General features: G+C 39.6%; 2 protein-coding genes across 6 annotated transcripts in view; one reads left to right on the plus strand and one right to left on the minus strand.

The window, feature by feature from the left end:
• Window positions 1-13302, plus strand: part of AKAP7 (A-kinase anchoring protein 7) — an 89832-nt gene that overhangs the window by 22985 nt on the left and 53545 nt on the right. For all 4 annotated transcript variants that reach the window (XR_009968671.1, XM_062639572.1, XM_062639571.1 and 1 more), the window contains exon 6: window positions 4883-4995. Coding sequence is in view for 3 of the 4 variants with exons in the window: in XM_062639572.1 (XP_062495556.1) it covers window positions 4883-4995 (113 nt within the window). In the remaining variant the exon portion in view is untranslated. The remainder of the gene's footprint in view (window positions 1-4882; window positions 4996-13302) is intronic.
• On the minus strand, window positions 9258-12569 carry MSH5 (mutS homolog 5). Of its 2 annotated transcripts, none has more exons than XM_062639565.1 (2): window positions 12432-12569; window positions 9258-11831 (listed from the first exon to the last, which is right to left on the minus strand). In XM_062639565.1, the coding sequence occupies exon 2, from the start codon at window positions 11828-11830 to the stop codon at window positions 9401-9403; it is 2430 nt and encodes an 809-aa protein (XP_062495549.1). In that variant the 5' UTR covers window position 11831; window positions 12432-12569; the 3' UTR covers window positions 9258-9400. The 2 variants fall into 2 exon arrangements, with proteins under 2 accessions (XP_062495549.1, XP_062495548.1); XM_062639564.1 differs by having other exon boundaries at window positions 9258-11946; window positions 12432-12563.

Here is a 13302-nt window from a genome sequence, read left to right on the forward strand (position 1 = left end):
TGTGATTGCAACAGACTTTTAGGATGTATTGGACCAGATTAAAGCCAGTAAAAGAACTAACTTTTAGGTAACTAAATTTTTAGGTAGCATCAAGAAATGCCACCTAAGTTTCTGTTTCAGTCTAGCACTTTGAGCCTTCACATTATCATTGTTTGTCTTGTAAGGCTTACCTTACATACTGGCATCCATGCACAAAGTGGGGATTGCTTGGTCCAGCTGTTCCTTGGGTTCTACTTTATGAACTGAATGAGCACATCTTCTATATGTATGTATGGTGACAGAAACAGAACCTATGCATTCTGCTGATCCATATTTGAAATAATCATATAGCTCACTGATACATGATAGTGGTGTGGTACAGTGGCAACTCAGTGTGAAAAAGCCCAAGTAATAAAGAACCAAGTAGCAGTGGAAGAATCATCAGGAAATTGGCTTGGTTCTGTTTTACCTTTTGGCACAGTAAAAAGCTATTACTTTGATGTTGCTTTGGCAGAGTAAACCTAACAACTAGAGAACTGCTAGTACTGAGGGGGAGAAAAAATATCCACTTTTCATATGAAGATATGAGAAACAAGGCCTTTCCTTTCCTTACATCCTGTGGATAAAAATCACCAGCACAAGAGGTAGTGCCTGACCCTGGTTTAGCCACCTTTTTTTTTTTTTCTCATCAGAGACTGGGGATTGCTGAGGTGCTCAGGAGTCAGTAGTTTTTGCCAGGCAGCAGCCAGGGACATTCCACATGCTGATCCTATCCTTCATAATGGTCTTAATGGTAGGATAGTAGAAATAGTTGGGTTGGAAGGGACCTTCAAAGGACATCCAGTCCAACTCCCCTGTAATGAGCAGGAATATCTTCAGCTAGATCATGGCAGAGAGATTGGTGCTTGATGCAGCCTTTGATTGTATATTATATATTTTAATATATACTGTATATTTCAAGCATAACATGATATCTAGGATATACTTCTTTAATTTGGGGTGGTCTCCTCTGGTAACATATAGTTGAGGTCATGCAAAATATTAGCATCAGCATTATTCTCAGTGCTATTAGGAAAGAAAGGTTGACCAGAAGACCTTCTTTGTAAACCCCGAACTTCTGCTGTCAGCCAGCAGAATACTCTTAAAAATGATGAACTTAAAAAATCTAACACAGCTTAACTTGATAGTTATAAGTTTTCAATGTTTGGCTTTTCTTCTGTTCAAAATGTGAAGGCAAAAATTTGTCAGTAACAAGACAGAATACCTTTTATAAATTCTAAACATTTTAATTGAGGGAACATTTCCTAGTGACAAGCAGAAATTAATAGACTGGAAGAAAATGTACACACATTGCAGTTTTCCATATCTCATGAAATCTTGGAAAAGGAAGGTGGCCCTTTGTATTGAAGAATATGGCTCAATGTGCAATTTTTTCCATAAATCATTCTGTATTAATCTAGCTGTTGAATTTTTGAGCCTTTCCAGTATGTAGTAGTTCTGAGTAAGTTTCATGTAGCACATTTCAAGTCTAATTATGGGGAAACAGTTGTATAATGGATTCAGCTGCATCCAGTGTAAGGGAGGCAGATGACATTCAGTAATTTTGACATTATAAAAATAAGGTACAAAATGGTATTGCAGAGTACTTCAGATTGCATGAAAGACATCCTGAAAGCTGTCCAAAAATTTGTTCCAGGAAGTCATTGAGCTTGTAAAAATAGCCTTAGACTTTTCTAGGGTGTACTTGAAGTTGCAAACATTGTGCATCCTGAGACTAATAAAGGAAAACACAGATCTTGTTCGATTTTTCTGTCTGGCTAGGAATGATGATGAGTGGGGAAAGATGGCAGATCCTTAAGACCCATTGTCTGTCTGTGACTTGTCAGTGGCCTCTAATTTCTTTCAGTTCAGGCAATCCCTACTATAAACTTTAACCTTCCTGTATTTGCTCAGTCTTCAAATTCACTTTCATGCTGTCCCAAAAGTCTGGAACTTTCTCTTGCCCACAGCATCCATCCCTCCTCCCCTATTTATTTTAAACCTTTCTTGTGGCCACTTCTTCAAAATGCTGCATGGCTATTAATAGTATTGCATTATCTTTTAACCTTTGTGTGCTGCCAGGAAAACATTTCCCTTTGTTTCTCCTCTCCCTCCCCACTCTCTTCCCCCATCTACGTAGATTTCTTTCTATTCATTATCTTAGAAGAAGGAAACATTGTGCTAATTATGTTTCCAAGTCACCTACCCAGTAAAATGTCACACTTTCCCCAAGTGTCAAAAACTTCAAAACTGGAGATATTTATAGTACCAGCAGGTGTGGCTGATCCCTTGAGCCTGTGATGTTTAGGATAACTATGCCGTGACAAAACTGTGTGAGAAGTCTGATCATCATGAGAACATATGTGGACACATGCACATAGACACACATTGGCAAACCACTGGTCTGACACTAAGTTCTTACTGGGGTAAGGGGGACACCCTCAAAGGGACAAATCTTTCCCAGCAGAGATCTTAATTGCAGACTGGGAGATAAGGCACTGCATGGTATAAGACACAATGGCAAAAGGAATTTGATCTTTTAGGGGAGAAAAAAAAGACTACAGTCCACAAGACTGAGCCAGAATATCACAGGGTAGTGTAAACCTGGTTTTGGTAAGACTAATCCTTTGCTGCAACATCAAAGTCAATGAGTCCCCAAATTATGCAGTTCAGAAGTCCAAACACAGGGACCAGAAAATGGCTTTGTTACAGGTAATTTCAGTTTTAAATAAATGTAGGGTTTTATTAGCTTACCAACATAGAAAATAAGCAGTCTGTTAGATGCATGGGAATACGTGCACACCATAACTAAATGACTTAATTTGAACTTCTGTATCTCAGTTTGAAGAAGCTGCAAACATTTATTTGTAGACTTCTATTTTGATATGTTAATAAAGTTGTTCAGAAGCATTCGTGTGCAGAGCTGCACAATAGCTTAATGGGGCTTCAGTTTAAATTTAGAAATGTTCCCCACAGGCACAATTTAAAATAATACAAGTAGGTAAGCTGTACTTGTGGATAGATATATAGCTGTATCCACAGATAAATAGTAGGTCTATGCATCTAGGTATGTAGTGTATAGATTTAGATATATAGGTCTATAATAGATCTATATAGCAGTTATGCTTGCCTGTACATGTATATGTACCTGGGGCAATGGGTAGAAAGAGAGAATGGGCATAAACTGAAGCACAGAAAGGTCCCTCTGAACATTAAGAAACACATTTTTACTGCGAGAATGACCAAGCACTGGCACAGGTTGCCCAGGGAGATTGTGGAGTCTTCATCCTTGGAGATACACAAAACCCATCCGTAGTCCTGGGCAGCTGGCTGTAGGTGGCCCTATGTGAGTAGGGGGTTTGGACCATATGTCCTTCAGAGGTCCCTTCCCACCTCAACCATTGTGGTAGGTTTTATCAGCATCTGCCACGGTAACATAACCCCTATTACTATTGTGTAAATCCTTCACTAGTTTTAATCTGGTTGTCCTTTTGGCATCCTGTGAGTTAGAATAAAAGGTTGGGCTATTTTTTTTAGTAAAATACATTAGCATCTTCAAAGTGGGGAGTGACATTAAAAGAGAATTTTCAAGTGGGCCTGTGTAAAAGATGGCATTTGGGTCTGGTTTCCTTGACTCCTTTCAGAATCCCAACTTTTGCACAGCCTATGGAGCCTAAGGTTATAAATCATATATGGCAGAGAAGGTGAAGTGAATTTTGATCTCCATGTCCCAAATGAATATTCTGAGCTGCTTCTAGAACTTTTCTGTTGCAAAGTAATGCATAAGCTTGTAAAATCTCTTCTTAAGTGTGATGTCAAAGTAGCTCACTTAAATAGTTACTATAGAAAACAAAAAATGGTAAGAGTAAGGATTCTGGAATGACGTGTTACAGAAGCAGAGCTGGCAGACTTATGCTAGCCAGCTTTATGTGCTGTATGCCCATTCCTTGAGACTTCCTTTTTTTTTTTTTTTTTATTCAGCCAGCTATGCTGTTCACTTTGCAGTGTAATGTATTTTCTTCCAGTTGGGAGAATAAAGCACCAGATCTTTTTGTTACAGTTGAACTGTCAAGCCAAATAACACAGTTAAACACAAATAGATGGTTATAGTAAGGGTTGATGAAATTCATGTGATAGGATTGATTATTTTTTCCCCCATTTTGATTTTAGTTCAAGGATAGTGTGAGTCAGCTAGACCTACAGCTGCTGGAAAATTGGAAGTTGTACTTGCAAGTAAAAAAATGGGTTTTAAGATTTTTCTGTAGGCAGATAAAAGTATACATTCAAAACAGTAAATCAGCTTGGAAGGCAGCAGTGAAGCATAAAAAAAAACCCAGCAAACAAAAAGCATCAGCATACCTGGTATGTTCTCTAATTCTGCCATGTAAATCCAGGGCAAGAACTCTGAGCTTTCAGTTTCAGATTTCCTTTGGTCTGAGTGAGAGGTTACCCAAATATACATAATAGAATTCGCCACAGAACAGTGCTTTTGAAGAGAGATAATTCTGTTAGATACTTTTGAGTTTTCCTGAAGTTTCCAAAGCTTCCAGTGAGAGTACCTCCTGAACAGTTCTGTCATGTTCCTATTTTGGTAGCAAAAGCAGACAGCATGGACAGCTTTCTACTTGCCATTATTTCAGTAAAGCCAAATTTATGACCTATATTAACTGCAAATATAAGACTATTTTCCATGTGAAATAATATGTACATTTGAAGTTAACTAGCAATCTCTCTGCCTTTTAAAGTACTCATCATCTTGTTTCTTCTATGTGGAGTGGCTGTAACTCATATTACAGTTGTAAGCACATTTTTAAGCATTCTGTCATGCAACATCTTTGTACCTCTACATTTTTTCTTCTCTCAGAGACTATGAAGAAGATATTTCAAGAAAAGGGCATCTTGGCAGGAGAAGAAAGAGATTTTAAACCACATCTGACCTTCATGAAGTTGTCAAAATCCACACCACTACGTAAGCAGGTGAGCTCACATTTCACATGGCTCAGCAGCAATCTAGAAAGTTTTAATTTGGAGTCGAGGAAAGGAGTTGCTTATGCAATAGCATCATCCTTTCTACTTTGTAGCCAGCTGAAGAGGTAAGATTTTATAATACTGGAGTTTTAAAGAATAAAATAATCAGTACATCTGTCATACACCTGTATTTTACCACTCTTGATATTCTTGGTACTATTTTCTGTTTTTGTTAGGCAAGACCACAGGATGAAAGTACTTGTTCAAAATTACAGAATTATTATGAGGGTATAGATTATATGTATGCAGTTTGTTCGGATACTTTTGTTTTCTTCCTGTATGGGAGGAAATAAGCTAATAAACAGTGGAATTTGTATTATATATAATAGGCAGACTGTCAGTTCAGTCTGTTGAATATGGTTTGGTGAATTTCAGAGTAGGGATAAAACACATCTTCCATAGTCTCTCTTGCAGGTACTTATTTCCTGCCTATTTATAAGCTTTTTGTAAAAAATACACGAATACATTAAAGTAGGTTGTGATGATAAATATATATGAGCAATACTAGTGTATCTAGGATTTTATTGCATACTAATTTAACAGAAATACTGTATTATTTAGCATAAGGTATACCTCCTTTTTTTTTCTTTTCTGACATTATCTAGAATGTTTAACGTGATCCTTTAACATTGACCAGGAAAATAATTTCCAGGGAAAATAAATAAGAATTGAAGTACATAATGTAAATATTTTGAGGTGTTTTTTTTTTTTTCTTTAAGTATTAAAGAAAAACACTTAAAAATTTCATTAGAAATAGCTCTAGAAATGCTGAAGGTGCACATTTTAATTTAGTACTGTGAAATCAGTTGAAAGAAGATGGTGAGATCTGAGAAACTTCAAGAGCACACATATCTGCTCTGAAACAGAAATAAGGACTTTTCCACAAGTTGTAGGTGGTATATTATAGCTACTAAATTTGTAAGCTCACATAAGCTTTTGCTTGTATTAACAGTTGTTAACACTCATTTTTAAAACCCACAGCTCTTCTACAGTATTGGCTGCTCAGTAATATACCTCCGGTTAAAACATCTGAGAAAGCCAGGGTGGGGGTTTTGCTGTTCTGTTTCTTGGTTGGTTTTGGGGGGCTGTTTTTTTGTTTTGTTTATATTTTTCTACCTTGCATGAGCTATTAGTCAGGATGCATACTTTCTGTGTTCTGATGTTTACTACTTCTGACAGAACCAGGTCAGTGTCATTACAAATCATCTTCCTGAGTCCTCCATAATGCTGGATAATGCAGCAGCTATGGTTTTATAAAGATACACTGTATAGAAACATACCATGTTTCTATAAATAAACCTCTAAATTTTTCTCTTGTCAATCCACTGTCAGGCATAAGCATTGGTGTTTGCTATCTTTTGTTTTATTGTATCAGTGCATTTAGTGAGATAGTTTTATGCATTTTCAGAAAATAATAAGAGCATGAAACAAAAGGCGTAACTATTTTGTAATATGTTTTAATATAATGTCTAATTACATTTTCAGATCATACAACAGTATGAAAAACAAGAAAGGGGGTGTGGATGAAGATTACATGAGAAAGCATAAAAAAGAGCAAACAAAGTAGTTGAGTATAGTTCACAGCTACCGCTTTATAGCTATATTAATATTTTTTAAAATGCAAGTTTCCTTATTTGAATCAATATTAAGAAATTCTCCTCATAATGGCATCTAAATCCCACCAAAGTTATCTTTGAAAAGAAAAATAACCTGTTTTTAAAAACCTTAATATAGCTAAAAGAATTTTTGAAATGCATGTATTCTGCAAAGATTTTAACTTTCCCAAACTGTTAATATTATTTACAAAGCAAAAAATTTGAGAATTTAAAATTAGTAAGTATCTTAAGAAATCAGCTTTCCACTTTGAAGACACAACACTAAGCTAAAAATGGTAAATGCAAAAAACTTGGAAACAGCCATTAATAAAGGGTAAGAATGTGAAATGAAGTGGTTTAGAGAAGAGTTGTCTGGGTTACTATACTCCCTTCAGCTTCTCAGGTTAAAGAACTTATTTACCTAGTCAGAAGTGGGAGCAGCTCATTCTTCAGGCTTAGTTGGGCAATTCTGAGATCAATTGTGCCACTGGAAACTTCCCCAAAATAAGGAGATACAGTGTGCTCCTAGGTGTCCTTGTGGAAGGACGTAAAGGGATATAATTTACTTGCACGTGTTCAGCTGTTTCCCCAGTTGTTTGAATGGTAAGAATCGAGTTAGCATCATCTTCTATTCAAAGAACCTAGTGAAATACAATGAAAGAAGCAACTGGAGTTTTGCACTTGAAGATAACATTTCTGTTCCTGCTTCTTTCCCTAGCCTGCTGTGTGGCCTCAGGTTTGTCACAACCCTTGTGGTTTTCATTCGTCCAGACTGCTGTTTACCTCAGGGCATGTTGTGAGGCACACTTGATAAATGCTGTATGACATTTGGATATCCTTTGATATACCTAGTACTGCTAGAACTGCAGATACTGTGAAATGGATTTCATAAGTAGAAGATGACTGACATCTAATGACAGCATGTGCTTAATTACTGTGGAGCATATCCTTAGCCTATACAGTGGTTGACAAGAAAAAATACCAAAAAATATAATTTATGAATACTTAATGTATCATATTCTTCTGTACTGTATATCTTTAGAATGCTGTATGTATAATTAGTAAAAGAGAATATATTAGTGAGAAAAATCCATTTGTATTTACAACACAAGTGTTGTACATGGCCTGATTCACTATTACCATTCAGCTTCAACAGTAACATCATAGGGTGCTAGGTACTATTTTGGAGACAGTATTATTATGATTGCACTGGAAATAGCAATAACTGCATGATTCAGTTATTTATTCTTGTATTTTTTAATGTAAATTATGTAAAATTTTTGCCACTTAGTTTCATATATAGATAACATATAAGTTACTAAATAAGTTATTTAATAACAATAATAATAGCAATAGTAATAATAATAGTAATAATAACAATTCCTTCATCATGAAGGAGGGAAAATTCCACACTGAATCAAACCGAAAGCAATGTCTCCAAATTGAAATCTTTCTGCTGTGCAGTCACATTTATCTTGTTGCTGTTTTCAGGTAGACATGACAGATGTTTAATACTGATAATTATAAAGGTAATTACTTTCTTTGCACGTAAATCTTCTCTCAGTTTATGTGACATTACTATTTTTGGCTTCTCGAAATCAAGGATAGCTGAAGAGAGATGTAGTACATCTGCTGATGTCTTTTATTAGCCATACTGTAAGAAGTTACAGCAAGTTTTGGCAGTCAGACAATAAGCTAACTCATGTCTCTTCTGTCTTATTTAGGTAAGGAATCTCAGGCACTTATTGCAGGAATGGCTGTTACTTCTGTTGTACTTAGATAATATGTCTCCTGCATCATTAATTTATCAATGAATTTTTGTTGCATGTGCATGCATCAAAAACTGTGTTCAGTAAAGATGACAAGAGAAGTGAAGGGACATCTCCCCCTTCTGGTATTACTCCTTTAATATTAAGTTTTACTCAATACTAAAAAATAGAATATAGAATGTGAATTTCGGTATTACATTCCTAGTATACTTTTCAGTTTCCTAGATTTGTAATTCTGCTTTTATTTATACCCATATACATAGATACATAGCTGTACCATATAGGACCTCATGAGAAGAGAGTGATTCTCAGTATAACCAAAACACTTCTCCTTTATCAGTCCCTGCTGGTTATTACCTCCAGAATTATTTTTACAGTAGCTCCTGGGATCTCTGGCATTTTAAACAGGAATGCTGGCATAAGAAGAGCCACAGAGCTCATTAAATCTCTCTGTATTTACATTTATCAGCCTGTAGATCAGTGGTTTGTATTGTGACAACTGTTACTTGCTGATATGGGAGTCTGGGGCACATAACTTATTTGGAATCTTAGATGCTGATCCTAAAATGGCTGAAAGGATCCCTTTGGCACAATACAAAGCAATAAACACTTTGCTTTCACCGTGTTATGAGATCAGCAGAAGTGTTTTGTGATTTTTCTACAGTATTATTTTAATCTGAAGATCTAACAAGGGCAGAAAATGCACAAAGTTGTTGACTTCATGGCTGGAAGAGGTTCTTAAATTATCTTCTTTCAGTCTTCCTCCTTTCATATCATACACCATATTGTAGAGATATGTAACTACAGTATTTGGTGGGGTTTTGTGTTTGTTGTTTTTTTTTTAAAAAAAGGTCGTAACTATAGACAGTATGTTACAATGTAGTACTGTAGTGTGAGGCATTAGTCATAGCGATCATTCTTCAGATTACCAAACTCTGACTGAACATGGTAGACATTATGTAATCTATGCTTTTACACACACCACACTTGTTACATGACTGAGGCTGCAGAAGGCAGCACCTCTCTACACATGAACTCTTCTAAATCCACATGGGGATCATCAAGATCTAGGCAAAGAAACTTTTCCACAACAGATTTGCATTTTTCCATCCGTTCATCTTTTGAAGGATCATCAATACGTTTGATAGCTTTTCCATTGCGAATCAATTCTGACACTTCCACTCCTCTTTCAATAATTTTGGCTGGCATTCCTGCTAATGCAGCAATGTTGGCAGCATGACTAACAGTGGACATGCCCTGTTTGATCTGATAGAAAAATATCAGCTCATCTCCATCCTGGTGGGTCTCCATGGTCAGGTACTCCAGAAGAGGTGTGTCAGGCAGGAGTTCTAGCTGCATTAAACTGTGAAAATTAGTGGAGACAAAGACCTGTGGACACTGCGTTCCTTGTCTGATCCAGTACTTCAGGACAGCAGCCAGAAGGGACAGGCCATCCAGTGTGTTGGTCCCTTTACCAAACTCATCAATAAGTACCAAGGATCTCTCTGTGGCATTGTTAACTGCCTTGGCAACCTGGTTAAGATCAATCATGAAAGTGGAGAGCCCTACAGAAACTGATTCCCTAGTGTGGATTCTTGTGTAAATCCCATCAATTGTTCCAATCTCTGCCTCTGCTGCAGGGACATAACTGCCAATTAGAGCCATGAATACTATAAGACCTACTTGCTTTAAGTAGACACTCTTTCCAGATGAGTTGGGCCCTGTGATGATCTTTATGCGTCTGGTGGCCTCTCCACTGTTCACAGGGTTGGCCACAAAGGTCTTTGCACATAGTTCCATGAGTGGATGTCTTCCATCCTTGATGCGGAAGCCATGGCGGTGAGTAAAGCTTGGCCGGCAGTAGGCATTCTCCCGGGCCATCAGTGCCAAAGCCAGAAGCACATCCAGATGTGCAGTATACTCAATCACACTGTTAAGCACTTCAGACTTCTCCAGGATCTTTGTCTGCAGCTGGTGCATAATAAGTGTTTCCTGGTCTCGGATCTCACAGTGCAGGTCACCCAGCAGGCTGTCTAGCTCCTTAGTCCTAGCACTTCTGTAGTGCAGCTTATCCTCTGACAAGAACATGAAGTCCAAGCCTTCAATTTCAAAGTCACTCTTATCCACCATACTTGGCAGCCGTGGAATGGAGAGAAGGAACCCAATCAAAGGAATGTAGATCACACAACAGGAGGGAATATGGTTGTCCAAGTCCTCCAGTTCTTTTCGTGCCACTTCTGTAAGGAAGTTTGACAGGCCCATCAGCTTTCGTTTCTTCTCATCAATGGTGGGGTCCACATTGGGTTTAACAGTGAAGCGGCTCTCTGAGATGCTGCCTTCAAAGTCCACCACTTTGCTGATTAGACTAGCAATGTAGTGCAGATCATCAGTGAAGACACGTGAAATGGTCTGGAAGAGTTCAATAGTGTTGGGCAGAGAGCGACATGTATCTCTTAGACACACCGCACTGCAAGCTGTCTTATAGAGTGCTTGCCAGTCAGTAACTTTTGTGTGAGAAAGAGTCATTCTTTTTAGAATAAGAGGCACATTTTTAATATTCTTGAGGCAGCCTTGAAGAGTGAGGACTGTTTCATGATTCTGAGCCTGCAGGAAGAAGTGGATAACATCTAGCCGTTTGTTCAGCTCTGTCAAGTTCCGAGTAGGTTGTGTGAGCCACAGCCTCAGCAGTTTTCCTCCCCACTTACATCTGCAACGGTTTAAAATTCCATATAAACTGAATCCTTCTTTTAATCCACTGGACAGCTTATACACGGAAGGATGGATATCACTTTTAAATATCTGCAGGACACTGTAAGTGTCTTGGTCCATATTCACAATCTCTGACAGCACAAACTTTTTAAAGGCCAGAATAGGAACTGCAGTAGAGCTTTCTTCAAGCTCAACTCCAACCCTTCTCCTGTCTAGAAGCTTCAGGAGTCCCCCTAGGGCTCGTATCATAAGCGGGCTCTCAAAAGGGATGACTGAGGACAAGTAGAGAATTTTCTCTGTTGCAGTCATATGAGATGGGATGAATGGAAATTGCCTAGATAGGATCCGTTGCTTGCTGACCTCTAGGCCAAAATCTGTGTTAGGAAAAAGGATAATTTCTGGTTTTCGTATGTCTGTATCACCAGCAGTAAGGTTGGTCAGGAATTTGGCAATATTCTGATCCTGTTTTGCACTGGTCACTATGCACCGAGGATTAATTTCCCCAGTTACTTTTTGCAGTAGCCTAAGGTCTTCATTATCAGGTATGTCAGGCATGAAGTAGACTGAGCAATCTTCTGTATCATAGTAAGTAATTGCAAGCTGCCCTGCATACCACATAACAGACATGTGTGTCTCAGAACACTCTTGGTCCTCTTGTTCAGGCCCAGGCAGTTGTGGCAAGGCACAGTTCATGGCTGATGTGGCAGTCATTCTGTTGGAAAAAGACATTTTTATTCATAACTCATCCAAAAAGTTCTGAGAAGTAACTAACTGACAACAGCAGGTTAGCACTCACTCTTTCATCCCTTGAGAAATTGAGATGCTACCTGCAATTAAAGATACATGTTACCTGTTTGAGTGCAAAGATGCAGCCAGTAACTGCTTAGAAGCCATCTTGCTTCCAAGCAAGGTGTAACTGAGCTAACTACCAGCAATGCTGGAATAGTTCTACAGTTTGTTTTGTTTTGTTTTGTTTTATCCATTATGTGTCTAAGTATATATTTGCCTAAATACCAATAAATACAGTAATGTACATGTACATCCACACACAAAATCATCCTCCCTCAAAGGTACAGGACACACGTGTGCTGACCCCTGCCCCTCACAACAGTACATCCACAGAAACTGTTTTTCAGGGTCCTACCCTAGGATTTATGCAGTACCATCACATAGTGCCAGTTTCTGTACAAGTTCACAACTTCTACAGATCAAGCTGCAGGGATCAACCATGCTGAACAGCTTTCCCTATGGAATCCATATCGCATCAGCAATCCCTTACAGCCCTCACCCACTACTTTCCCACTCCGCTCACCCTCCTCACCACAGCCGGGCTACTCGACTCGGCTGCTGCGTCTCCTTGAGGCCAGCAGGTTTTACCTTGCCCGCCTTCCCCTCCCGCTTCGGGCCGGCTTTCGGCGCTCAGGGCGCTGGGCTCGCCGCCCCCGGGCCCAGCCAGGAAGGCTCCGCGCTGTGGCGCTGACCCCGCCCCCGCGGCCCTGCCAAGCTGCCCTAGCCACCCGGGCCCCCCCCCGCGGCCGGGGCCCATGGCAGCAAGCCGCTGCCGTCATGTGGGGAATGGAATCTCGGCCTCACTTGCAGCCTCCCAGCCCACTCCTCTGCGCTACAGCTCCTCCTACCAGCCCCTGCCCATCGCTGGGAGCAGTTCACTACCTCCTTCCCAGCCTCTTTGGAGCCCTGTGCTGAGCACAGAAGGGAGAGGAGGTGGTTAGAAGCAGCCAGCCAAGCGTGCTGCCAGCAAGGAACACCACACATCCCCTCCCGCTTGGCCTCTGCTTTGCCTGCCAGCACTCAGTGGGACCCGTGTCTGTCCCTGCCAATGCTCTCCTTTTTCAGCCATTGCAGCTGCTGTACTTCACTGAACAAGCTACTTCAAGCAACTCTAAATGAATCTTCATGTGCAGCCCTCGCCTTCAGAGAGCTGGATGTGTGGCGCTGAAGCTGGGAATTTTGGCTGTGGCATCTGGTACATGGAAACTGAAGCTGCTGGCAGGAGGATGTTGGGTGTCTCACTTTCCAGCTCTGTAAGGCCTGTCACCACTTGAGCCTTCCTGCCCCAGGTCCCATGAAAGGACGAACACTGACTGGCCACTTGCTGTCAGCAGCTATTGGGCACTCCATGCAGTTGGAGGGTTTAACTGCAGGCCAGGGACAGCAGGCTGCAC

The sequence above is a fragment of the Pezoporus occidentalis genome, unplaced genomic scaffold (genome assembly GCF_034315485.1).
Source record: "Pezoporus occidentalis ecotype Australia unplaced genomic scaffold, CSIRO_AGI_Poc_V1 ctg61, whole genome shotgun sequence".
Classification (NCBI taxonomy): domain Eukaryota; kingdom Metazoa; phylum Chordata; class Aves; order Psittaciformes; family Psittacidae; genus Pezoporus; species Pezoporus occidentalis.